Source organism: Chanodichthys erythropterus, chromosome 24 (assembly GCF_024489055.1).
Source record: "Chanodichthys erythropterus isolate Z2021 chromosome 24, ASM2448905v1, whole genome shotgun sequence".
Taxonomy (NCBI): domain Eukaryota; kingdom Metazoa; phylum Chordata; class Actinopteri; order Cypriniformes; family Xenocyprididae; genus Chanodichthys; species Chanodichthys erythropterus.
Window position 1 is genome coordinate 28,973,986 of NC_090244.1, and position 26,076 is coordinate 29,000,061.

At 38.1% G+C, this 26,076-nt stretch overlaps 4 protein-coding genes across 4 annotated transcripts in view; all 4 read left to right on the plus strand.

The window, feature by feature from the left end:
• Positions 1-6,232: 6,232 nt before the first annotated feature.
• LOC137015051 (histone H1-like) lies at positions 6,233-6,862 on the plus strand. The gene has a single exon (XM_067379701.1). It carries the CDS (start codon positions 6,257-6,259, stop codon positions 6,860-6,862), a length of 606 nt encoding a protein of 201 aa, XP_067235802.1. The 5' UTR covers positions 6,233-6,256.
• Positions 6,863-7,402: 540 nt separating this feature from the next.
• LOC137014506 (histone H2AX-like) overlaps positions 7,403-26,076 on the plus strand; it is a 57,116-nt gene continuing 38,442 nt past the window's right edge. The window contains exons 1-2 of the mRNA XM_067378856.1: positions 7,403-7,779; positions 23,732-23,740. Coding sequence (XP_067234957.1) covers positions 7,403-7,779; positions 23,732-23,740 — 386 coding nt within the window. The remainder of the gene's footprint in view (positions 7,780-23,731; positions 23,741-26,076) is intronic.
• On the plus strand, positions 11,561-11,895 carry LOC137015368 (histone H4). The gene has a single exon (XM_067380283.1). It carries the CDS (start codon positions 11,561-11,563, stop codon positions 11,870-11,872), a length of 312 nt encoding a protein of 103 aa, XP_067236384.1. The 3' UTR covers positions 11,873-11,895.
• Positions 12,621-12,995, plus strand: LOC137015563 (histone H2B-like). Its single transcript, XM_067380614.1, has one exon. It carries the CDS (start codon positions 12,621-12,623, stop codon positions 12,993-12,995), a length of 375 nt encoding a protein of 124 aa, XP_067236715.1.

Sequence of the window (26,076 nt, forward strand, 5' to 3'; positions counted from 1 at the left end):
CGAAAATTAACCTTTTCTTGTTTTGTAGTAACCATGGATTAACCATGTTTTTTTATAGTAAAACCATAGTAACTACACAATGAACCATGGTTTAACTATGGTATTACTACAGTAACCATGGTGTAACTATGGCCTGTTGCAGTAAGACCATAGTAACCCAGCTAACAATAGGTAAGCCGAAAGTGGATATTCTGTCTAGTGTTTCTACTGAGTGCTACAGGACATCTTTATTTTATTTATATATTTTTTATATAAATGTATTTTTATGGTTAAAAATAATAAAAAAAATATAGCTGCAAGCAGCAATTCGGGGCCAAGCCCCAGAAGGGGCAGTAGCGCAATACGGAGCAGGAAGAGCAAAAACAGCAGAAATTGAATGTACATGCAAAACAGCTGGTTCAGAAGGACAGGTGGAAATGAAATGAAAATCAATAGAAGTTCAGAGAATGAACAGGGAATGAACTAAAAACACTTGTATCTCATTCAAGAGGAATAAAGATTAGTACAATGCTTATTTGGATAAAAAAGGTATCAAAATGACTCATTACACACAATTATATAAAGGAACCCCACACGGGATTCGAACCCACGATCTCCGAGTCCAGTGTCCATTTCTCATCTCATTGCACCACTGTGCAGGTGAATGTTGGCACACCTGCCGAAGTTCATTAGTTCATGTGAAAATGAACTCAAAATGAAGAATTTTTATAAAACTGCACTGAATGTTATATTTAATAACTACTTTAGATCATTCTGCAGCTCATCATGCTGTAGTGCAATACAAAGCAGGAAGAGGAAAAACAGCAGAAAATGAACAAACATGAAACAGCTGGTTCAGAATTACAGGCGAAAATGAACTCAGAATGTACATAAGCTTAGATGAAAATGAACACAGCATGAAACAAAAAGCATTTATTTCTAATCCAAGAGGCAGTAAAGGAATCAAAACACACTATTTCATAAAACCGCTCCACCTGGGATTCGAACCCACTATCTTGGGGTGCAGAGCTCATCAGGTAACTGGCTTTACACATTGAGCTACTTGAGGATGCACATTCAACAATCTGTGGAAGAGAACTTTTAGTGTAAGAAAGAATTTACAAAAAAGCATTACTTAGCATGCTAACCATATTAGCATGCTAAGCTAACTTAATGCTAATGAAGCTCATGGTTAACTTGATAGCTGAAGAGCCACATTAAAGAGAATGACAACTGGTTAGCATGCTAAGCAATTAGCATGCTAAGCTAACTAGCATAAGACAACAAACACAAGCAAGGTCACATTCAGAGATGAATATCTTGGGAATGGTAGCGAATATCAAAAATCTGTTCAGTAATTTCTGTGCGGCTCAGACCAAAGATCACCTGATCAAAGTTTAGACAAAATTGGACAAAAATTGTAGGAGGAGTAGTGAAAAAATGGAATACTGTACTTTTCAAAATGGCCACTACTGTACTGGGTGGAGTCTTAATGTAAGATATTGAATGTGATCAGTATGAAGAAAGGAATCAGTTGTATTGACATTCATTTTTCTGGAACAAAGGGTTCAAAAGTTATAACCTTTACAAAAGTGAATATTTGAACTGGTGGTGGCGCTATAGACTTAGTCCTAGATACTCCAAAGTTGGTCAAATTACTTTTAATTACTATCACTACAAGCATGCCAAATTTGATAATTTTCCTTCTTATGGTTCATTGATTACCATACAGGGGGAAGAAGAATAACTACGAATTTGGACATAAAGGAATTGCATGTGATAGCTTCAGATTAGACCAGTTTTAGGCAGAATGCCTAGAACAGACACAAGTTCTGCATCTTTTCCTGCCACAGAACCTCAGGCGGTCTGGGCATGTGTCACACTGAGTTACGAACCCAGGATGCAGAGCATTCGGGATCCGTGGCGTAACACATTGAGCGAATCAGCCATGCAAGTTCATCAGTATGCTAAGCAGAGGTTTCAGTGTGAGAAAGAGTTCACAAAAAAAAAAGCTTCATAGCATGTTAACCATATTAGTATGCAAAGTTATTTAATGCCAACTAAGTTTTGGTTAACCTGTTGACTGAAGACCACATTAGGAAGAATAGCAATAGTTTAGCATGCTAAGCAATTACTGTGCTAAGCTAACTAGTATAAGACAATGAACACAAGCAAGGTCACATTCAGAGATGAATATCTTGGGAATGGTAGCGAATATCAAAAATCCGTTCAGTCATTTCTGTGCGGCTCGGTCCAAAGATCATCTGAGCTGATTTTGGACAAAATTGACCAAAATTTGTAGGAGGAGTAGCGAAAAAACTGTTTTTGATTTAATTCAATATGGCAGACAGGTACATTTAAGGAAAATGACAAATGACACATTGTCGGAATCGGCATAAGCCAGGGAATAAAATGACATAAAGCAGACAGAATTTTGGATAATGTTTTCAAAAGTTATAAGCAATTTTGCAAAAAACATTATATCTGTGGAACACTAGGTGGCGCTGTGCTGAAACTTCTCATGTACCTTCAGGACACTCTGATGGTCATATGTACCAAATTTTGTGATGATATGTCAAATTGTTTAAAAGTTATTGCAATTTATGACAAAATTCAAAATGGTGGACATGCTTTTCATCCGATGTTGACAAATTTAATATCCCCGGATTCGGCATGGCCCAAGGAATCCATAGACACCAAGATCTTGATTTTCTAATAAAGTGTTCAAAAGTAATTGGCCAAAATAGCCATTTTTCATATCTCATGACCTGTAGGTGGCGCTGTTCCCAAATTCGGCATGGAACCTTAGATCATGGTCTTGATCAAGGGTACCAATTTTTGTTTCGATTGCTCAAAGTTTGGCCGAGATACAGCCTCTATAGCAATTTCGGGTCAACCTCGTTAACTTCGTGACATCATAACTTTTGAACAAAGATGAATAAAAAAAATCTGTTCAGTCATTTCTGTGCGGCTCAGACCAAAGATCACCTGATCAAAGTCTGGACAAAATTGGACAAATTTTGAAGGAGGAGAAGCGAAAAAAAACAAATACTGTACTTTTCAAAATGGCCGCTACTGTAATGGGTGGAGACTTAATGTAAGAAGTTGAATAGCATCAGCATGAAGAGACGAATCAGATGAACTAAATTTAATTTTTCTATGACAAAGAGTTCAAATGTTAAAACCGTTAGAATGTTGAAATTTTGAACTGGTGGTGGCGCTATAGAGTTGGTTCTAGAGACTCCAAATTTGGTCCAATCACTATTCATGAGCATCTCTACAACTGTGCCAAATTTCATCCTTTTCTCATGTTCCGTTGATAGGGCTGCCATAGACTCCCATTCGGGAGGAAGAATAATAATAATAAAAGGGAAAACGTACAATTACAATAGGGGCTACAGCCCCTTCGGGGCTTGGCCCTAATAATGAGACTACTTTAATATATTTAACTAAAGCAAAGTTTTGGCATTAAAAATACTGTCTGCATATAAGCACGGTTTAAAATGAAATAATTAGGTTGTGTTCCTAAACAAAATAATTCAAAATCTAGACATTTATTTTTGTGACGCATAACGTGTTTTAATGGGCGTGCCCTTTGAACATTTGAGTCACGTGGAGCAAGCGGGAGACCGCAGAGTTTCCATGGAAACTGTTTGTACTATTGGTGACGTCACATGAGGCGCAACAATCAAAACTAGTTCAAACGTTTGATCCCATGATAAATAAATATTATAATGTAATTTTAGGAGTGACAGAAAAAACCCTCTACAACAAAGATAAAACTCTGACATTTCTAAAGGGATCTGCTGACAGAGAAGAAGGAAAACTCACAAAATATCTTCATATGCATTTTTCACAATATATTTCACAGCACATTACATATATTACAGTACAATAACGTTTGGAAATATTACTGTTTTTATTGTTTTTGAAATAATTATTTTTGTAATATATATATATATATATATATATATATATATATATATATATATATATATATATATATATATATATATATATATATATATTTACAGTTATTTTAAGAAAGCTTTGACGTCCAAACATAAGTGACATTGTATGAGCAATAATTTAAAGATTAAGATTAAGATTTTATCAAAAAATTGTATGAGCCCCTTTCAAGAATAATTAAATGATAATAGAGTCTGTCGGTCATATAATGTGTCTTTCTGTCCTGATCACCCTTTTAGGGTTATTTGTGATAACACCGGCTGAATGGACATTATTACATGGCTAGATGATTGTTCAACTGACTAATAACAACTGTATTCCAGCAAGCTGTGTATTAATATTGTGTAGGTCCTGAGTCCATATGGGGTGAAGGTGAAGACAGAACAAACTAAAGCTGGACTGTAGCCTACTAGAGTCTGGACTATATGATAGACGTCATACTGACACCTACTGGCATGGATGCAGCATCACAAGTTTTTGACAAGAGGGGCATTGTCTTCTCCAAGAAAAAGTGTGGAGGATTCATCTGGCCTTCATCAGCCCCATGAGGTGACTCCATGGAGAATACATCAGCTTTCTTTAGGCCTCTGATAGACTGAACTCTTCATCTCATGTGAGTTGATATCATTTTAAACATTCTTAATTTCTTTTTTTTCTTCTTGTGAATGTATTTTGTAGTATGTGTAAAACTGTCCCAATGAAAGAAACTTTTTTACCTTTAATGAATTTGTAATCAAGGTTTCCTGTGTTGGTCTTGTGTTTACATGTTGAATAAGACTAGATCTGCAAAAACGAATCAATAAAATCTAGGTAATATTCATAGATAATGAACATAGCGCGGTAGAAAAAGATCAATAATTCTGACTAAAATACACATTTTGTAAAAAAAAAAAAAAAGATAAAAAGTTAGACATTAAGTGTAGGTTTAAAACCCTGCATGTAACACAAATAATCATATTTATGAGAGCAGTAACAGTAAATGCACTATTGTTGAAATTGTTCATTAATATAATATAATTGTATGATTAAAATCGAATGATTGTGCTTGTTCCTCATACTTCGTACAAGTTAACATTTTGTGCTTTTGTTTTTTCACTATTTTTAATGAAGTTGTTTTCATTTCTGTTATAAATTAGCAATCAAACTATTGTTTTTAGGATTATAATGTGATGTTTGTATTTGAACTCTTTAATGCTGATAAGTTATAATGTACAGCAGAGCCTGAACACATACAGTCACTATATAGGCATTATTTTACACATTGTCTAATGGACAACACTGGGCATGATGTGGACTGACATTGTTTAAAACAATGGATTAAAACATTTGTTAATTAAAAAAAAAAAAATCAATGTATAATTTATTTAAATTTGTCATCCAGTTAATAAAAAAATACATTGACAGATACATTGGTTATCAAAATAATCGTTAGTTGCAGCCCTACTTAAGAGGAGGTATAATGCTGTGTATGTGTAATAAGTCATGTTCATTTATACATGTAATTAATTTCTATACAGATATACATTATAACAGTGAAACAATTTGCCTTTTATTTTGTTAATTAGCCAAAATCCATTGGAGAAACAAATATAATGATTTACATTTTCATTTAGTAATATGATGAACATCAGCTAAAGAAAATGTACTTAAGTTAAAACATTAATACTTGCGTGATCAGACTTAGGCTACATATTTTGTTATTATTATTATTATTATTAAATGGAGAGATGATCTGCTAAGTGAAGATGAGGGTCAGACAGGAGAGTCACAAACAGACTCGGATCCTCCGGATGATGTTCGTGTGCTTCAAGCTGCCCAAAACAACAGCTGTATGAAAGCCTCCTCACGCCCCTCACTAATGCTGATTTCATTAAAGTCTCTTTCAGACTGTTTTCTGAACACACAGCGGACGCGTTCAGGCTTTTATCAACTTTTCCATTAAAACTATCCATCAAATTTACACGCGGCTTTTCCCCGTGGCTGAAGCTCGACTTGGATTTGGTCTGACGGAGACAAAATAAACATTTCCTCTTCGCGTATTTTATTCCCCAGTGAAAGTTCAGAATCTCTGCTCGGTGCTCACTTTGTTTTTACTGCGACAAACTATTTTACCGCTCCAGTTTTGCCCCAAATGTAAGAGAAGAAAACACAATCGTGAGAGGCTCGTGGAGGCGCACAGACACCGAGCAGGGCGGGTTGAGTCTATAAGGTTCTCGTGTGTTATTTAAGAGCGCAGCGGCGCTCGAGCGCTGAACATTGCTGAAACCAGACAGCGTTTGAAAGACTGTAGATCCGATCCGAGAGAGAGATGGCAGAAACCGCTCCAGCCCCGACCAAAGCGCCCAAGAAGAAGTCAGCTGCGAAAGCCAAGAAAGCAGGTCCAGGCGTCGGTGAGCTCATCGTCAAAGCTGTGTCCGCATCCAAGGAGAGGAGCGGCGTGTCCCTCGCCGCCCTGAAGAAAGCTATCGCCGCCAGCGGCTACGACGTGGAGAAGAACAACTCCCGCGTCAAGATCGCCATCAAGGGCCTGGTGACTAAAGGCACTCTGGTGCAGGTCAAAGGGACCGGCGCTTCGGGCTCATTCAAGCTCAACAAGCAGAAAGCCGAGATCAAGAAGAAGCCGGCCAAGAAATCGGCTCCTAAAGCGAAGAAGCCCGCGGCCAAGAAACCCGCTGCTGCCAAGAAGCCCAAGAGCGCAGCGGCAAAGAAGCCCGCCGCCAAGAAATCGCCCAAGAAGGCCAAGAAACCCGCCGCCACAGCCGCTAAGAAGGCGACGAAGAGCCCCAAGAAGGCAAAGAAGCCAGCAGCCGCTAAGAAAGCAGCCAAGAGCCCCAAAAAGGCCAAGGCGGCTAAACCTAAGGCGGCAAAGCCTAAAGCCGCCAAGCCTAAGAAGGCAGCGCCCAAAAAGAAATAAAGTCTTTACTGTTTCTCCTCAACGGCTCTTTTAAGAGCCACCCACCAACTCTGAATAAAGAGCAAAACTCGATTATCTTGTAGCGTTTAAAGTAAATAAAGATATGATTTTAGATCTTACACTGCATTCAAAACAGACAAGTCACCCAGTTCTGAAAATAAACTCGAATAAACCATTTTTATGTATAAGATGTTGATTAAAAGATGATATGGGTTCAGGCCGTGATCACAGTCCAACACTACAATATTACAACAGGAACATAATACTGTACAGTATCAGAATATATATATATATATATATATATATATATATATATATATATATATATATATATATATATACCAATGGTTTCATGTCATACATAATTATACCGGCAGAAAGGGGGTTGGGCTTTGGAGGGAAGTTCAGTGATTGGTTTAAATCTTTACAGACTCTAAACCAATGAGCGACTGACACTCTAGTTAAAAAACAGTACGTGGAGAACAGAAACCTCATTCTGTTGTTCTTTCTGTTTGCGAAAGTAACGATAACTACGTAAAAATGAGTGGACGAGGCAAAACCGGAGGCAAAGCAAGAGCCAAGGCTAAGACTCGCTCATCCAGGGCAGGACTGCAGTTCCCCGTCGGCCGTGTTCACAGGCTTCTCCGCAAAGGCAACTACGCCGAGCGCGTCGGTGCTGGTGCTCCTGTTTATCTGGCGGCTGTGCTCGAGTATCTTACCGCTGAGATCCTGGAGTTGGCTGGAAATGCCGCTCGGGACAACAAGAAGACCCGCATCATCCCCCGTCATCTGCAGCTGGCGGTGCGCAACGACGAAGAGTTGAACAAACTTCTGGGCGGAGTGACCATCGCTCAGGGCGGTGTGCTGCCCAACATCCAGGCTGTGCTGCTGCCCAAGAAGACCGAGAAACCCGCCAAGTCCAAATAAGCGGATTTAGTCTGTTTCATTGAAACCCAAAGGTTCTTTTAAGAGCCACCCATTTCATCTGATATAGAGCGTTTTTCTTTGTTTAAAAGCGTCATAAACGATCGGTTAAGAGAAAATAAGACCCATCAATCCAGTAAAATGTTCGAGGTGTTTTCTTTTTTTTTTTTTAATTATTATAGGCACATGATGGTCCCTTGATGTGTCTGTAGAGATCGTTTGTTAGGAGGCGTGTAGGATCACCAACATACCCTTCTCCCTTAATCTTAAAATGCATTTTTTCTGCTCTGATAATATATTGAATATTATTCTGATTACCCAAAATAAAAAAACAATATACATATCAGCGTATATAACAGAAATGGGTCATTGTTAGTCTGGGTGTTTGTTTGTGTTTTTTTTTTTTTGTTTTGTTTTTTATCACGGCCGCGCGCTGCTTTATATATTTTAGACTTTATACTGCTTTTATATAGACTATAATGTGTTTTTGTTCTAATCCAAAATCTGCACAACCACTGGGAATTAAGTGTTTCAGAATAAATAAATAAAATAAATACATTAGGTCTCATTCATGAAACATTCGTAAATATACGAGTAAATATGTGAGTGATTTGCGCGTAAAGAGACCTTCCCGAAAACTCCTCTCCTGATTCACAAATACTTCGTAAACGTCAGAAGTGATAATGTGTGTGTGTTAATGAATTCCAATCAGTCGTAAATGGGACGCGCGTGCACGCTCATATTATGACACCAAACTAAGGATTTTGGCCATTTGGGGCCATTAGTTTGCCCAGCCCTATTGAAATCAATTATTTGATTAAAGTGCTCCGTTTGCAGATGTTATTACTGGCTCTCGCAATAAAAGTAAAAAGAAAAAGCGTAGCCTATGTAATTACTATATATAATATATTTTTTATATAATAGTAATGTATAGTAAATAGTTTTTTTGAACCATACTATAGTTAAGTTCTTGAATTAAATTATTGTGGTTGCTGTGTGTGATGGAATATTTGAACTAATTAATAATGAACTAACATTTCTTTTCTTTACAGGCCTAATAATAATCTAACTTTGAAATAGTCACTAGTGTTGTGATTCAGAAAATGCTGTGCTGGCTAGACAGCATCCTTCTGAGGATAAAAAAAAAATAGTCTTTGAGGAATTGTTTTAACCTATTGAGTAATCTGAACTATTAACCCTGAGACATTTTTTTTGATGATCTTGTGATTCAGTTGTTCTAAATCTAAATGTATGCGGGACAGAGGAACTGAGCTGTTTTTTTCTTAAATCTAAACCAATCGTATTAAGACTGATGATAATGAGTAATAGATCATGCCATACTGACTTTGAAGTGCACCTGAAATCCTATAAAACCTGTTGTATTCCTTTGTTCGGAGAGAGATTCTCTGGAATTGATGAGAACTCTCTCGGCGGTGATTAAAGCATATTCTGAGGCATAGTCTGGAGTCTGTCTGGTTTTTAGGCTGCAGTAAACTAAGCACTAGAGATCTTACTTCTATACTATAGTGACAGTGTTTAGTGGAGGTGAGGAGCACTAAAGAGCTTAGTATCAGGTGATAGTGCCCCAAAACAGGCCGAGACGTCGGCCGACTCGAACAGGTACTGAAGTACGCTTAGTAGAGTAAAAATGTATAGATTTATGGATGTTTGGGACACCCGGTTTAACTAAGTCAGGTGCGTAGGGAAAAATCTACCACACTGTGATAATATAACAAATGTAGTAATATAAACATGTTACAAACCTGATTCCAAAAAAGTTGAGAAACTGTACAAGCTGTAAATAAAAAAAAGGAATGTAATAATTTACAATCTCATAAACTTATATTTTATTCACAGTAGAATAAAGATAACATATCAAATGTTGAAAGTGAGACATTTTGAAATGTCATGCCAAATATTGGCTCATTTTGGATTTCATGAGAGCTACACATTCCCATAAAGTTGGGACAGGTAGCAATAAGATGCCGGAAAAGTTAAATGTACATATAAGGAACAGCTGGAGGACCAATTTGCAACTTATTAGGTCAATTGGCAACATGATTGGGTATAAAAAGAGCCTCTCAGAGTGGCAGTGTCTCTCAGAAGTCAAGATGGGCAGAGGATCACCAATTCCCCCAATGCTTTGACGAAAAATAGTGGAGCAATATCAGAAAGGAGTTTCTCAGAGAAAAATTGCAAAGAGTTTGAAGTTATCATCTACGGCGCATAATATCATCCAAAGATTCAGAGACAACATATGCTCCCATCCAGATGTCGTCTCTTTCAGGGAAGACCTTGCATTTTCCAACATGACAATGCCAGACCACATACTGCATCAATTACAACATCATGGCTCCGTAGAAGAAGGATCCGGGTACTGAAATGGCCAGCCTGCAGTCCAGATCTTTCACCCATAGAAAACATTTGGTGCATCATAAAGAGGAAGATGTGACAAAGAAGACCTAAGACAGTTGAGCAACTAGAAGCCTGTATTAGACAAGAATGGGACAACATTCCTATTCCTAAACTTGAGCAACTTGTCTCCTCAGTCCGCAGACGTTTGCAGACTGTTATAAAAAGAAGAGGGGATGCCACACAGTGGTAAACATGGCCTTGTCCCAACTTTGTTGAGATGTGTTGATGCCATGAAATTTAAAATCAACTTATTTTTCCCTTAAAATGACACATTTTCTCAGTTTAAACATTTGATATGTCATTTGTGTTGGATTCTGAATAAAATACTGAAATTTGAAACTTCCACATCATTACATTCAAATTGTACAGTGTCCCAACTTTTTTGGAATCGGGTTTGTACTTTACCCAATACTTTACTAAGTTTTCTACAACTATATGGTATATTATACTACAATACTACAGTTTACTGTAGTAAAAACTAAAGTATACTACGGTATTTATAACGGTTTATCAGTTCACTATAGTTAATACTACAGTATGCTGTAGCATTCATTAAAGTGTTGTAAATACCATAATATATACAGTATACTACAATTTACTATAGTATGGTTCAAAAACACTATAGTATTTACTATAAATTACTATAGTATTTTTTCACCTGCCGCATGGTCTGTTTTAAAACTTTTATCGCATGTTGAAGGCCAGAGAAGAGATTATTATTATGCAGGTACAAATTCAGCTAAGAGACCTACAGTTTAAATCTCAGAGGCCTGAAATAATTTATATTCTGCACATATATCTGAACTGTCTAATAAATATACTAAAATGTCACATTTCATTGTCATTCAGTATCTCTGTATATGATATTACAATCTTATAATGTTCTCTTTATCAAATGATTCAGTAATATTTTAGTATAGGGAACATAAACTATTAACTATGCCTTTTTTCCTCAATAAACTCCTAATTTACTGCTTATTAATAGTTAGTAAGGTAGTTGTTAAGTTTAGGATTAAGAATGTAGAATAAGACATTAATATGCGCTTAATAAGTACTAATAAACAGTCAATAGTCTAGTAATATGCATGGTAATAAGAAACTTGTTAAAAAGACCCTAAAATAAAGTGTTACCAATAAATCTTATAAAACTTGATTTTTAATATTAAAGCACAGGCCTCGTTAGATCAGTGTTAGGGTGAAATCACAGTGTTTTGTGCTCGAACTATATTGAGGGGAGGGGCGTGTTGAACCTTGTGACGCAGTACTGGTTTCTCTCAGGTCCTGTAAGCAAATGTAGAAGGCCTCCTAGTAACACTCATCTATCATTCTGTATCATCGCTTGATAGAGTTGTGTTAAACATGTCTGGAAGAGGCAAAGGCGGTAAAGGGCTCGGAAAAGGAGGCGCCAAGCGTCACCGTAAAGTTCTGCGCGATAACATCCAGGGAATCACCAAACCCGCCATCCGTCGTCTCGCTCGCCGTGGCGGGGTCAAGCGCATCTCCGGTCTGATCTACGAGGAGACCCGCGGAGTGTTGAAGGTGTTTCTGGAGAACGTCATCCGCGATGCCGTCACCTACACCGAGCACGCCAAGAGAAAGACCGTGACCGCCATGGATGTTGTGTACGCGCTGAAGCGACAGGGACGCACTCTGTACGGCTTCGGAGGATAAACTTCTCAAATCAGGAACAACTATACCAACCCAACGGCTCTTTTCAGAGCCACCCACTCTCTCACATAAAGAGCCATATAGAAATGTAGTTGATAAAATGCTTTGTTTCTTGGATTCAGAGAAAATGTTGAGTTTATAAACGGCCTTTCACAGTAAAATATTTAGAGTTTTCTTTTAATTCTCTTTAATGATATCCAGAATATGTTGGTTTAAGTGGCGCACGATCAGAATGGGACCAGAGTTGAAAATACAGAAAACATTAACAAAACTGGTATTTGTTTTATACGGGCTTTTATTTATTCGTGTAGTTTCAACAGTTTCATGAATCAATGAAGTCCCGAGGAAAAACTGTTTTTAAAGGATGTCTGACTGATAATGGTCTCTTTCCTCCAACGCTCCCTCAATGGGTCTAAAAGGCTTTAAAATTACACGATGTTTCACAATATTTGTCTAGAATCGCTTATTTTCTCAAACTAGTAATAAAAAGAGCGGGAAACGAAACAAAGGAAACAGTCAGGGTGTAGTTCAAACTTTGAGCGGTTGACGGCGGCGAATGTGATTGGCCCTCATTCCGCTCGTGACGCTTTGAGTTGTCCAATGAAATACGACTTTATGGGTTTGGCCTTTTAAAAGAAGCAATCAGAGAGTTTCTGTATCTCTTTGTAAATTAGCATAGAGCGGTGAATAAATACCTCTGTGTCACTTCTGATTTCACATTGCTTTGTGAAGTTTGTGTTCAAAAAGCATCATGCCTGAACCAGCAAAGTCCGCGCCTAAGAAAGGCTCCAAGAAGGCCGTCACGAAGACCGCCGGTAAGGGAGGAAAGAAGCGCAGAAAGTCCAGGAAGGAGAGCTACGCTATCTACGTCTACAAAGTCCTGAAGCAGGTTCATCCTGACACCGGCATCTCTTCGAAGGCGATGGGCATCATGAACTCTTTCGTCAACGACATCTTCGAGCGCATCGCCGGTGAGTCGTCTCGTCTCGCTCACTACAACAAGCGCTCCACCATCACTTCTAGAGAGATCCAGACCGCCGTGCGTCTGCTGCTGCCCGGAGAGCTGGCCAAACACGCCGTGTCCGAGGGCACCAAGGCCGTCACCAAGTACACCAGCTCCACGTAGAGATTCAACCGAGACTCTCAGCGACCCAAAGGCTCTTTTAAGAGCCACCCAACTTCTCCTTAAAGAGCTTTTGTCTGTAGAATTTGTTGCCAAGTAAATGTGAAAAATCGAAAGATTGAGTTGGAAATTTCTGTAATTTGACCCAAGTCTAATCAAAAGCTAGTTTTTGTAGTTATCCAGCGACCTGTTTTCCAAAAAGTATGGCGGTGTAGTGTAAGAAAATTGCTAAAACACTAAACCCCATTCTCTGAACCTGAACTGTTGAATCAGTCACTTTGTAGGCAAAACCTTAAACAAGTTCAGGTAGTTAAGACACTGTTTGCAAATCTCATCCACTCTTTGCAAAAAACTAAACGCATTCTTACTCACTAAAACACATTCTGCACTGTTGCAAAATGGTGAATACATGTGGCAAAAGTTAAACACAACTACAACACAGTTGTCATCCTTTAAACACAATGACTCAAAATTATTCACTTATTTCTAATGAAGTGATCAAATCAACTGTATAACATATAGGTAAGTTCAGAGTGCACAGGTGACACAGGTGCTGAATGATGATACCAACAATAGATGGAAACAATCTGAAAAGTAGAGTAGGAAGAGTATGTGTAAGAGGATGATGAGGAGAAAGAGCAAGGGGTGTGGAGACAAGGCTGTCAAGGCTGGATCCGGCACAGGTTTTTCCCTTTGCCTGGCAAGAGACGTCATTGCCTGTGATGTGGAAAATGTCCTCAACAATATTCACTATATTCAACTATATTATTGATCTGACAGTACTGACATTATAGGATGAGAAATGAACTAAGCTAGCCTAGATGATGACATCACTGCATAACTGCTTTATAGAGGAAAATAATTACAGTAATTTACATAATAATTGATGATCTTTACAATGTAAGTGAATCAACACTGAACTGACTTCAGCTGAACAATGACACTTTTCTTTTAGAGCTGTACAGCCAAAATGAACCCTCTTTGCATTACTGATCATCATGTACCTGTTATCACTGTAAAGCTGCTTTGACTATATTACATTTACATTTATTCATTTGGCAGACGCTTTTATCCAAAGCGACTTACAAGTGAAGAAATACAACAAGCGAGTCGTCATGACGAGGCAAATAGACAAGAAGTGCTCATAATACAAGTTATAGGCAGTGCTCAGATTATCCTAAGCTACAATAGAGAGGGATTAGAGGAAGTGAAAGGATAGGAATAAGAAGTTTTTTCTTTTTTTTTTTTTTTTTAAGACTAGACTAGATTAGTGTCTGTGTAGTATAAATTGCAATTGAAATAAAGGTGACTTGACTTGATTTAGGCCGGACCCAACATGAAGACGTGATGCTGAAGCAGAATGAATCTCTCACTGACTCTGAACTTTGTTTTGTGTGTGTGTGTGTGTGTGTGTGTGTGTGTGTACTGTATCATGCTTTTCATTTAGAGTTTTCTTTGACCTTTTAGTCATTTGCATTTAGATTGCTGTATGTTTGCAGTATGTAAGTACTGTATATACAGACATTCAACTATATAATATTGAATATAATACTGTACTTGCAGTATAGTATACTTTAAATTCACATTACTTGTGATTTCTATACATTTTATGTAATGGCAAAATGTTTACTGTGTTACAATATACTTTTTTTTCTGTAACCATGTTCTGGATGTTGTGTTTTCCATTTTTGATGTAGTGTCTAATGAATGATCTGTATGTGTTTATATTTTGCTTAATGTGTGAATGATCTGAAAGCTTTGTTTGATTTTGCCATAAGAGTCAGAGGTTTTGTGAAACTAGTTTGAAGATTGGATTTGTGTTTAATGTTTTGAGAAAATGAGTGATGGTTTCGAGAAATGTGTTTTAGCAATTGTGAAATACTGTATTGCAGGGTTATTGAGGTAATTGAATGAAGAAATTTAAAGGGTTAGTTCACCCAAAAATGGAAATGTCATCATTACACGCCTTCATGTCGTTTCACACCTGTAAGACCTTGGTTCATCTTCGGAACACAAATATATATATTGCGAGACGGGCTGGGATTTTCACGCACAACCATTTCTAGGGTTTACAAAGAATAGTGTGAAAAGGGAAAAACATCCAGTATGCGGCAGTGCTGTGGGTGAAAATACCTTGTCGATGCTAGAGGTCAGAGGAGAATGGGCCGACTGATTCAAGCTGATAGAAGAGCAACTTTGACTGAAATAACCACTCGTTACAACCGGGGTATGCAGCAAAGCATTTGTGAAGCCACAACACGCACAACCTTGAGGCGGATGGGCTACAATAGCAGAAGACCCCACCGGGTACCACTCATCTCCACTACAAATAGGAAAAAGAGGCTACAATTTGCACGAGCTCACCAAAATTGGACAGTTGAAGACTGGAAAAATGTTGCCTGGTCTGATGAGTCTCGATTTCTGTTGAGACATTCAGATGGTAGAGTCAGAATTTGGCATAAACAGAATAAGAACATGGATCCATCATGCCTTGTTACCACTGTGCAGGCTGGTGGTGGTGGTGTAATGGTGTGGGGGATGTTTTCTTGGCACACTTTAGGCCCCTTAGTGCCAATTGGGCATCGTCACCATTGCCGCGGCTTACCTGAGCATTGTTTCTGACCATGTCCATCCCGGGTGTGTCTCATACGTCCTGAAAAGTGAAGCCGTGGGCTATTTGATCGCCCCCTGGTGGCTGGATGCAGTACAGGTCATAAACCCTGCCCTCTCAATGCAGTCGAATGAGACTTCAGTGAAAACTTAAATATAAATTCTGCTTCAAATAAAACTTTCTGAAAGATGGTTTTGGTCATTTAAGGTAGTTGTTATCATGTGGATATATATATTCAATTGTTCATTTTTGTGATGATTTAGATTTTAGCTAGCAATTTGATGCTATAAAAACGGGGCGTGTCGTCATGACTCGAAGTTGATTGACAGCTTGTCTGAGGACTGTCGGAGCTTCGAGTGGAGATTGAAAATGTATTAACTAACTGTAAATTTTCGATTTTTTTGTTATTTAACACCAACAAAATGAGCTGTTCAGCAGTAAACTGTCCTAACCGACCTACAGGATCTGACGGATCACTGAACCTTTTTCTGTAACATTAAATATGAGCGTGATAAGCTAATTAATAAATGTTATTAGTTGAGATAACATGCCTAACGTTAGCAATGACGGGGAAAAAATCAGGTGATCGTTATCTGGCAGTTACTTATTATTTTTATGGGTATAAAATAATAATTAGCAGGACAAAACTAATGATAGCCTACTCTAATTACAGCAATCGATTTCCTAACGTTAGTTGAACTTGATTTATAATGGCAGGACCGTTTCTGACGATTTAGAGTTGTTTCTAGTGGCATATTATATTGATTTTATCCACTGAATTTGCTGTTTCAAAAATTTTATTGCTCTAGAAACAGAATAGCCTATTATTTTATAGGTAGAATTTTAAATTGTGTATAATTTTTATAGTCTATTTAAAATACATGAATGATGACGCAGTCGTCTGGGCGGAAGTTTGATATCGCGACTCCGCCTCCGGCTCCACTGACGATTCCTTCTGGGCATGCCCAGGCTCCAAACTTTTTTTTTTTGATGTATTGCATAACGTGTCAGTGCCCATTCATCGCCCCATTTTGGCTTCAATTCAATACAATGGAAGGAAGCGGCGTCGCGTTGTCCATCTTTTTTTACAGTCTATGGTCCATCCCTTTATGACAACCATGTACCCATCCGCTGATGGCTACTTCCAGCAGAAAAATGCACCATGTCACAAAGCTTGAATCATTTCAAATTGGTTTCTTGAACATGACAATGAGTTCACTGTACTAAAATGCCCCCCACAGTCACCAGATCTCAACCCAATAGAGCATCTTTGGGATGTGGTGGAACGGGAGCTTTGTGCCCTGGCTGTGCATCCCACAAATCTCCATCAACTGCAAGATGCTATCCTATCAATATGGGCCAACATTTCTAAAGAATGCTTTCAGCACCTTGTTGAATCAATGCCACGTAGAGACAGTTCTGAAGGCGAAAGGGGGTCAAACACAGTATCAGTATGGTGTTCCTAATAATCCTTTAGGTGATTGTGTATATATATATATATATATATATATATATATATATATATATATCTATATATATATATATATATATATATATATATATATATATATATATATATATATATATATGTATGTACAAAAAGTATTCATGTTGCTTTATTATATGGTTGAACCACTGTAGTCACATGAAGTTTTTTAAATATGTCTTTAGTACCTTTCTGGGCATCTGAAAGTGTTAATTATCATGTATTTTTTAAATATATATTTTTTTATTACATTTTGTATATTTTGTATGAAGGTAGGGGTTAGTATATTTTATGGTTTTTAATGAACAATGTTGTGAAGCATTCTGCAAAAAGTTTATCCTGAGTAAAATGCATTTACACCTTATACATTAAAAGAACAAGAATATTTTTGAACCTTGCCCTTTTTAAAAAAAAAAAAAAATGTATTTACACATTTGGTGATAGTGTGTAAGTGAGGTGAAGGAAACTAATCAAAAGCTTCCATAGTAGATCAAAGCATAATATACAAACAAGGTTGGAAGCAGTTTCTTGCAAGCCTGTATATATTTACTTAAAAATGCAACATTGAAAGAAATTGTACATTGAAAAATGATTTACAACAGCAAATACATACATCACAGATGTACACAGAACTATTTACATTTGAAAATTCTGCCTCAATGTAATAATACATCTGTGTAGATGTTATAATAAAAAGTCCGCTTAAGGCCAGCTGGCCTTGAACCTGATAGTAATACTTGTGGCTTTTCTTAAGGCAGGCCTGGCCGTGAACTGTGATCAGGTGTTTAACTTGAGAAACGTCTTCAACGTCGCAACTCTTTACCTCTGCCAACCCAAATGGCGATGTTTCTCTTGGGTTGAAGACCTTAGCATCAGGGCTGGCTGCAAGGTGAGGCGCATCAGGGTGGATGATGATCCCACACTGCTTCACAGAGACATCACAAAAATCTGAGTAGCTGTCTGAGGAGTTCCTCACAAAATGCGAGCAGATAATGCTTTAGCAGTAGACACCCCGCGAATTCTGACTGCATTCGTGTTTCTGCCTCAATAGTAGCAGAGATCTCCCTCGACACCTTAAGGCTTTCTAAGTGGCATTGTTGCTTGTAGTTGGGCTCAAATTTGTAATGAAATTTAAAATGGTAACCTTCATCAGGCAACTGAGGAAATTCAGGGACACCAGGATGTTTAATACTGCCTCTACTCTTCTCAGGAGGGCACTGGTAAGACCCAAATGGCACAGGGCCAAATTTAGAATCCACAAGATTAAGGCCCACAAGCTCGTGCAGTAATTTGAAAATGCCTGGTTGTGGGTGTTTGTCTCACAGTTTCTCTCCACTGGCCATGAGGTGAGGATCTGGAAGAAAAAAAAAAAGTGAGATATGTCAAGTTTAATTTACATATCATTGTCACCCGACCTTCCATTTTTTAGCACACACTGACTCTTATTTATGTAAATACTCAATTAAAGTGTTTTAAGCTGCCGCAAACCTTTATATTCTTCACAATACGCAGAAGATATCAACTAAAGGCTTCTATAAAAAGTAAAAGATACTTGTTCTGTTAACAAGTCAAGACACGCAATATCGCGTTCAATATCGACGGCGATACATATCGATATTGAACGCGATATTGCGTGTCTTATCAGTGAACTACGGCTCTGTCTATTAAATGCCGCTTAATTTGAAAGCGGGTGATGGCGATTTAGCGGCAATCAGGGAACCGGCTTTACTGAAGAAATGCGCGTGACAAAAGCATTCGATACATCGCCCAGCCCTATATCAAAGATACAGCTATTCATTTAGCTGATGCTATAAGTGAAAGTGGCCAGCTGTATTTTTTTACTTACCCTGCAGCACACGTCCATAATGCTAAAATATGTGATGTGAAAGATTACATGACATTCTATTATTTTTGGCTGTAGAACTTGCATGAAAAACAAGTAGGTTACAAAACGTTCCAAATGGCCCAAATTTTTCACATCATAGGCTACACTGTGCTTTTCATTAGTGTTATGGACATTAGAAAAAGTTATTTTTCCTTGGAATTGCACCTACTGTAATGCTTCCACACCATCACTAATGGATAATAAAAGGATAATAATAAAACAAAACAAAAATAAACAACAAAATAAAAATTCCTTATTTTTCAATACGAAAAAAAAAAAAAAAAAAAAAGATTTACAAGTACTAAAGTTTTTGTCATAAGTTGGCTAACAAATAACCAAAACATTTGCCACAGCAATTGCAGGACAAATTCAATATCACCAATGGCTATCAAAGGGTTGTTTTCAGTCAAATATTAGAGTAACTAAATTAAATTAGCAATGGTCATACAGGTCAACTTGCAGCATGTGTAACTTAGTCCACGATATACGTGAATAACAAATGACAAATCATTTTTACTGAGGTAACATTAGGCTACTGTCTCAATTACGTTTCAAATTGCCATAATGGGCGTGCTAATGTTGTTTTCCTCTCAGCATAATGACAGAGCATACGTCCATGTGAGCTAACGTTATGTTACTTTGCACAAACATGCATAACTTTGTTCGACTGTCATGAATATATGAAATGTCCATTGACATCAAGTACAAGTTAGCCAAGCATAGATGAATCTTACCTGTCCAGGAGAAAATTAGCAACGTTGTCGTCTGTGTTCAAATTCTTCTCCGTTTTCAGCCGTCTCCATCTTTCAAAAGCATCTCCAATACAAATTCTGGTTTTATTTCGGACTTTGTCACGACGAATTTCTGAATTATAACGAGGTCTTTTTGATTTAGTAACATTAGACATTTTTATCCAACGGGAGTTAGGGTAGGTTACAGCAAAGCTGGCAACACGGATCCCGAAACACTACTGACTTCGTGATTGGTAGATAGGTGGAGGGAGGCGCGTCAGGCCAAAACACAAAATGACAACATCAACATCAGTTGAGGGCTGCAAGTCCACTTTTTAAATGACAATATCCTAGCCAAACTACTTTTGTCAGTGATATAAGTATTTGAAATGAACATGATTTCTTAATGTCTAGTGACACATCAGGGCCATTTTATGATTAATTGAAATAGATTTCTTACATACAGCTCCTTTAAATGTAAAGTTGTTTTTTTTTTTTTTTTTGGAGTTTGGAGCTACAAAATCATTGACATCAGGCTGAGAAACACACTGAACCACAATTAAACTTTCTGGGATACTGTAAAGTCACTGCAACCGCAGCAGAACATCAGAAAAACCTGAAGGTGATGAGCCTCCACATTTTTCCTCATCTGTGACAACTTCCTCTCACTGTGACTTCATCGACAACTACATTTGAAACTATTCCAATGCAATGCAGTTTTGGTGAAAGGGCACAACATTAACCACAAATAAGTTACTGACTTTTATCTAACAATACACCATCTATAGCTAATATCAGTAAAATGGAATCACGATTGCAACAAGAGTTTATGGTCTGTATTACAGTTGATTAATCAAGAATAAGGTTAAACTTTGTATTTGCAGAAGAGAAAGCTAATAACTACCGTTATCCTAGATCCTACAATGTTATGTGTCTGAAACGATAAGTATGTTGTGAAAGTATATCGCCACATGGACTTGTTGGGCATAGCTAACTTTAGGTGAACCTGAACTTGACCATGCAAATGATGATGCTTATAAAAAAAATTATGTAATGTACAATTTCTCAGCATAGCAAAATTAGGCATACAATGTTTAACTAGCCAGTAGTGTGCCTGATCTCATGCTTTTATCATCAAAAGTACAATCCATGTACATCTTCTGTACTGAAATCAGCTTCCAGTCGAACACAGTGTATCTAGATGAGGAGATGTGGGGATTTCTCAATGTGGACAGAACCCAAGCCCTCTTGGCTCCTCTATACCAGTCCCCTTAGGGGTTATACTTTTTGGATGAAGGCCAGCCTGCAAGGGTACTTCTACATCTTCCACCTGGTAAGTTTTGTCAAGGACTTGAAATTACAGTGGTACCTACTTAAAGTGGTCACATTTAAAAATCATCCTCTGTTTATAGTGATCCAAAAGCTTGGGACAGAACCATTCCTATATAAATACTTGAATTTGGCTATAGTAGTCATCCATTTATATCAAAAAGGGACAAAATCCTCAACTTAATTTGTTCTGGGTGGATATAATTGCTAAGAGAGGATCCCATTGTATTGTATTGTCAGCATATTGTTGCCAATTATTATTTAAAAGATTAAATTTAGTTATATCCAATTGCATGCTGTTCTTGACATAGACAGTTACATTTCATGCTTGATTAAGGAGCGAACAATGGCAGCCAGCCATTTTTGGAGTCACAAAGCTTGTGTGTGGAGGGAGAGTCAGGCAGTCATGCCCCAGCAGTACTGGATCCCAGTCAGACCCAGGCCCCGGCAGTCTATCAGGGCAGGAGACAGTATTCACTATGGAGAGCACCTGGTTTCTCATCAAGCTGATGAGGCATGTATTAGATAAGTTCATTCAGTGGAACCAGCTTGTCGTGTTCACATGTAGTGATCATCCATGTGTAGTTATATTAAGTCAGAATCATTTCTATACACATGCTTGAATTCTGCTTATCTAACCATTATGGTGATCGATTTCACCTGTATGAATATGCTCACTATTAGAGGATTCCACTGCATCATAATCAAATTAAACATCTAGATTTGTTACTCAGTTTTCATAAGAACAATGCATGTATATTTACTTTTCTGGAAAGAGACAGTCTCATGTTGTTGTATGACAGGAACTATAGAAATAATATATATATATATATATATATATATATATATATATATATATATATATATATATATATATATATATATAAAATGCATCCATAATATCAGAGTAGTTTCGATCTGAAAGGCATAGTGTTTTTTTTTTTTTCGTTTTTTTGGTGGCTGAACTAATTAACTAAATTATAAACTCAAATGATTTATTCGAGTCAGACATTCTAATTGTTTCAATGATTTTCCTCTCACAGGGAACACCTGGAGTCACATGGCAATGAGCTCCCTCAGAGCCTGCAGGAGCTCAACACCAGAATCAAGAGGGGAAAGGGGGCGAAAAAAAAAAGTTGTGGGAGGAAATGGCCGGTAGGCTGACTGCAAAATTTGGCCCAGTTTTCTCTCCAGCCAAAGTGGCCTGAAAATGGCAGACCCTTGTCGTTGGCTACAAAGATGTCAAGGACAATAATAATAGCACAGGGAGGGGGGTAGTTCGGTTCAAGTTTTTTTATCAGATGGATTCATGTCTAGGAGGGCAGCATGACATTGAATTCACAGTTGTGGGAGATAATGAGGGGAGCCTAAATGTCTGTAGGCCAGAGGTGCTGAGTGCAGGGGTGGAACAGGGACAGCCATCAAGTGCAGGGGAGGTTTGTCCAGAGAATTGTGCAGGTACCAGCAGAGCAGGGGGGACACGGACACCAAACAGACGTAGACTGAGGGGGACTAGGGCACCGGCAAACCAGCTTGTAGATGTTATCCAGGACTCAGAACAAGCTAGCCAGAGGAGACACTGTGAAATACTTGAGGAAATGAGAGCTCTGTGGATCTCTTTTGAGAATTTAATGAGATAGTATCTCAGCAAGCAATAGATTGTCCCATTTGTCTCTTCTGTGGCTATTCTGATTACCTATAAGGCCATCAATTACTTCACACATCCTCACATAAGCATTTTTCCTTTACACACCTCTCCTCTCCTCTCCTCTCCTCTCCTCTCCAAAAAGGCTATTGTTGTTTGACTGTATTCAGTGCATTCAATTGTATTTTTCGAACATCGTTCCACTTGTTTAAACATTTGAAATTGTTGTCATTAATAAATATAGTTTCATCTTCATATATTTGCAGTTATTGTCTATTTTGCTGTTTGATAAATGCACAATGCCCCATAATAATACTTGTACATCCATGTGCCTTAACAGCCCCAAGCGTCATCCATGTGATGGTCAAGTAAACATTACAACATCGCTGCTAGTACAGTGATTACTCTTGAATCCATTGCTGCTAGAAGAACGATTAACAGAGACACACTACTGCAACACTGCATTCAATGGGAAAGAAGAACAAAATAGTGAAAAAGGAACTGAAGTTATCAGTCTGGTACAACAAATTAATAGTTCATTAAATATTTAATTACAAGAACAATTGCCTTGAATGTGCAGCAAAAGGAAACTTGCAAAAAAGTAGATCTGTTTTTGAAAATTAACTCTTCTCATCCTCATGACGAGGGCACCCAGCGGGATGGTCCTCGCACATGTCTGTAGGTCCGGTGCAGAGATTATGGAGCATGCAGGCTGACATGATCAGATTGACCACCACATCCAGCCTGGTGTTTTGCAGATCTCTTAAGGCTGGAATACACTACACGATTTTTAAAATCTGAATAGATTTTTAAAACACTAGGCATCAAACACTTGCCGACTTTGTAAATGGTTACAGAAAAAAAGCCGGGCATCATACACTACTAGACTTTAAAATCGTTCGGAACACAAACAGAAACACATGCTTGGTTGCTAGGAGACGCATGACAGAGAGGCGAAACAAATGCAAGAGATGAGTTGTGGAAGATGCCAGGCAAATGCTTTTGGAGATAGACAGGGGTGGGTAGACACAGTCAGTATGGACAGAGGTTAGAGGTAAATTGTGTAGTTTTATAAATATTAAAGTTGTTACCTATAATGTAATCAATTATCATAATCAGTCGCTATGTACATTTAATGTAATATAATTAATAATTCTTCTGGCGTAAATGTATAATAGTGATGAATATTAACATATTTAATAATGAATGAATCCGGATTTACCGCAGAATGTGGTTTGCTAACTCTCTCAAGACAAAGCTAACAGTACAGTACTTACTGAAGCAATTTTTCTATCATGGGGGAGCTCCACTTATTCTTCAGTGATTTTTTTTATTGCGTTATGAAAAAAGAATTGCCGTATTTTTCAACTTGGGAGCGACGTGAGCTGTATTGACCCGACTGTGTGACGAAACTGCCGCAAACAAATATAAAACGGCAGATTCTGCATTTTCTCATTCATGAATGTCATGTGCGATCTCGCGGGCGAGGCTCCATCTAGCGGCTGTAAGCGGTATATTTTAGTGTCTCAACATGATTACCATGATTACTCGTCAGGCGCAAAGGTTGTGATTCGTGCGCTGGATGAGGTAAGTTTTTCCTTATTACCCGATTTTGTACAGTAGTCTCATTTTTTTCTCGATCTTTTTGACTTTGCACCCTTGATTTGCATTGTTTGGGCAGCGTATGACTGTATCGTGTACTGTATTTATATAACAACAACACATATAGTGCACTGATGTGTGTTCTAAAATCGGCTCAGAATATCAAACATGTTTGATATCCTCCGACTGGATGGAATCAAAATCTGAAGCTAAAAAATCGGAGTCTATGACCTTGATATACTACGCGATTTTCCATGCAATCTGTCGGCTCAAACCTGCAGACTGGCTCTGATTTTTGTCAACTAGCGTCAACTTGTTCAGACTATAAATCGGGGGGAAAATCGGGGCAAAACTCGTGTAGTGTATTCCAGCCTTTATTCGCCTCACTTGCATTTAAAAATGTTAAAAGATTACAGTACACAAAGTCAGCTCAAACACCAGGAAACAGGAGATAGGCTATGGGCAGTTACTTACCTGCCATAAGCTTGTTCCATCACAACGCGTCATTTGCAGATCTGCGTGTTTCTCAGCTGGTCCTGGATGGTCAGGCCATCATTGCCCCGCGTTGGCGTGATAATAAATGGGTATTCACGACTGATGTGCTGTCGCAGAGTATTGTGTACCTTAAAATAGGAGGACAGGTTCCCTAGGTGGGAACATTTACATTTTCAGAGCAGCTAGGACATTTGAAGAAATTGGGCTTTTGGGTGTATTGTGAACAGTTTTGACAAAAAAGGTGCAAACTGACACACCAATTTCAGGACTAATTAGGACCTTTCTGTCAAGACTGCAGCTGTGCACAGAGCCTATACAGGGGGTAGTGCAAATTATGTACTTGTATAACAAAATAATCTGTTTATTCTAGAAGACTGACATCGGTAGAAGAGGAGGAGGGCAGACCAATGCAATTGTGGGTTTAAGCTATATGTTCTCATCCAGCATATACAGGCGCTACTGAAAATGACATACTTGTAAACACATAGCATCAGTCTTCTCCAAGATGCTACGAAATACTCACCTCCCCATTTTTTCTGCCCATCTCGCAAAGAAGGTGGATTTCCTGAGGATCCTGCAGTCATGAACCCTGCCTGAATATCAGAAGTGATTTATTGCTGTGTATGCTATGCCTCGAAGGAATGTGCTTGTGGTATATTGGTGCATGACAGTTACAGGATTCAATATACAATTACCAGGTGCTCCTACAAAGATGTCCCGAAACCTCCCTTTTCCATCCACAATACCCTGGAGGACTACAGAAGAGTAACCTTTTCTATTGAGTAGTCCCCTCCTCTGACAGGTGGCCCTTGTGGTTTTATGTGGCATCCATCTATGGCACCTGCAATACACAATAACAATGCACAGATTTTGACACAGATGTACAATTTGACTAGTGGTATTTTTTTTTTTTATTTGACTGATCCTATAATACAGTGTATACTAATGCTCTAAGTATTTGGATCTTAGATATATTTATTTGGAAGGGACAGTGCGAGTTGATGAACCCAGTAGAAGTTAAGATTTTGATGCACATTTGCTCCACCCTCTTAGACTGCTGCTATGTGTTCCCTATATTGTGTGTGAGCATGTCTATAACAGAGTGCACTGACATGACATGTTTGTAGTTTTGTTACCCTGTACAATGCTATGTCTGCCTTAAAATTTCCCTATCCCCAGCTGTCATTGCCACACATCGCCCTGAAGGCAGCAGAGGTTGACATCTTTTCGCACTCTGTGAACCAGCTGGCAAAAGTTGGAACCATAGTGCAAAAGGTTCTCAGCACTTCAACCACACATC

Excerpts from the sequence above, each read along its gene's own strand:
- LOC137015368 (XM_067380283.1), top strand. The coding sequence starts at position 11,561 with ATGTCTGGAAGAGGCAAAGGCGGTAAAGGGCTCGGAAAAGGAGGCGCC.
- LOC137015051 (XM_067379701.1), top strand. The coding sequence starts at position 6,257 with ATGGCAGAAACCGCTCCAGCCCCGACCAAAGCGCCCAAGAAGAAGTCA.
- LOC137015563 (XM_067380614.1), top strand. The coding sequence starts at position 12,621 with ATGCCTGAACCAGCAAAGTCCGCGCCTAAGAAAGGCTCCAAGAAGGCC.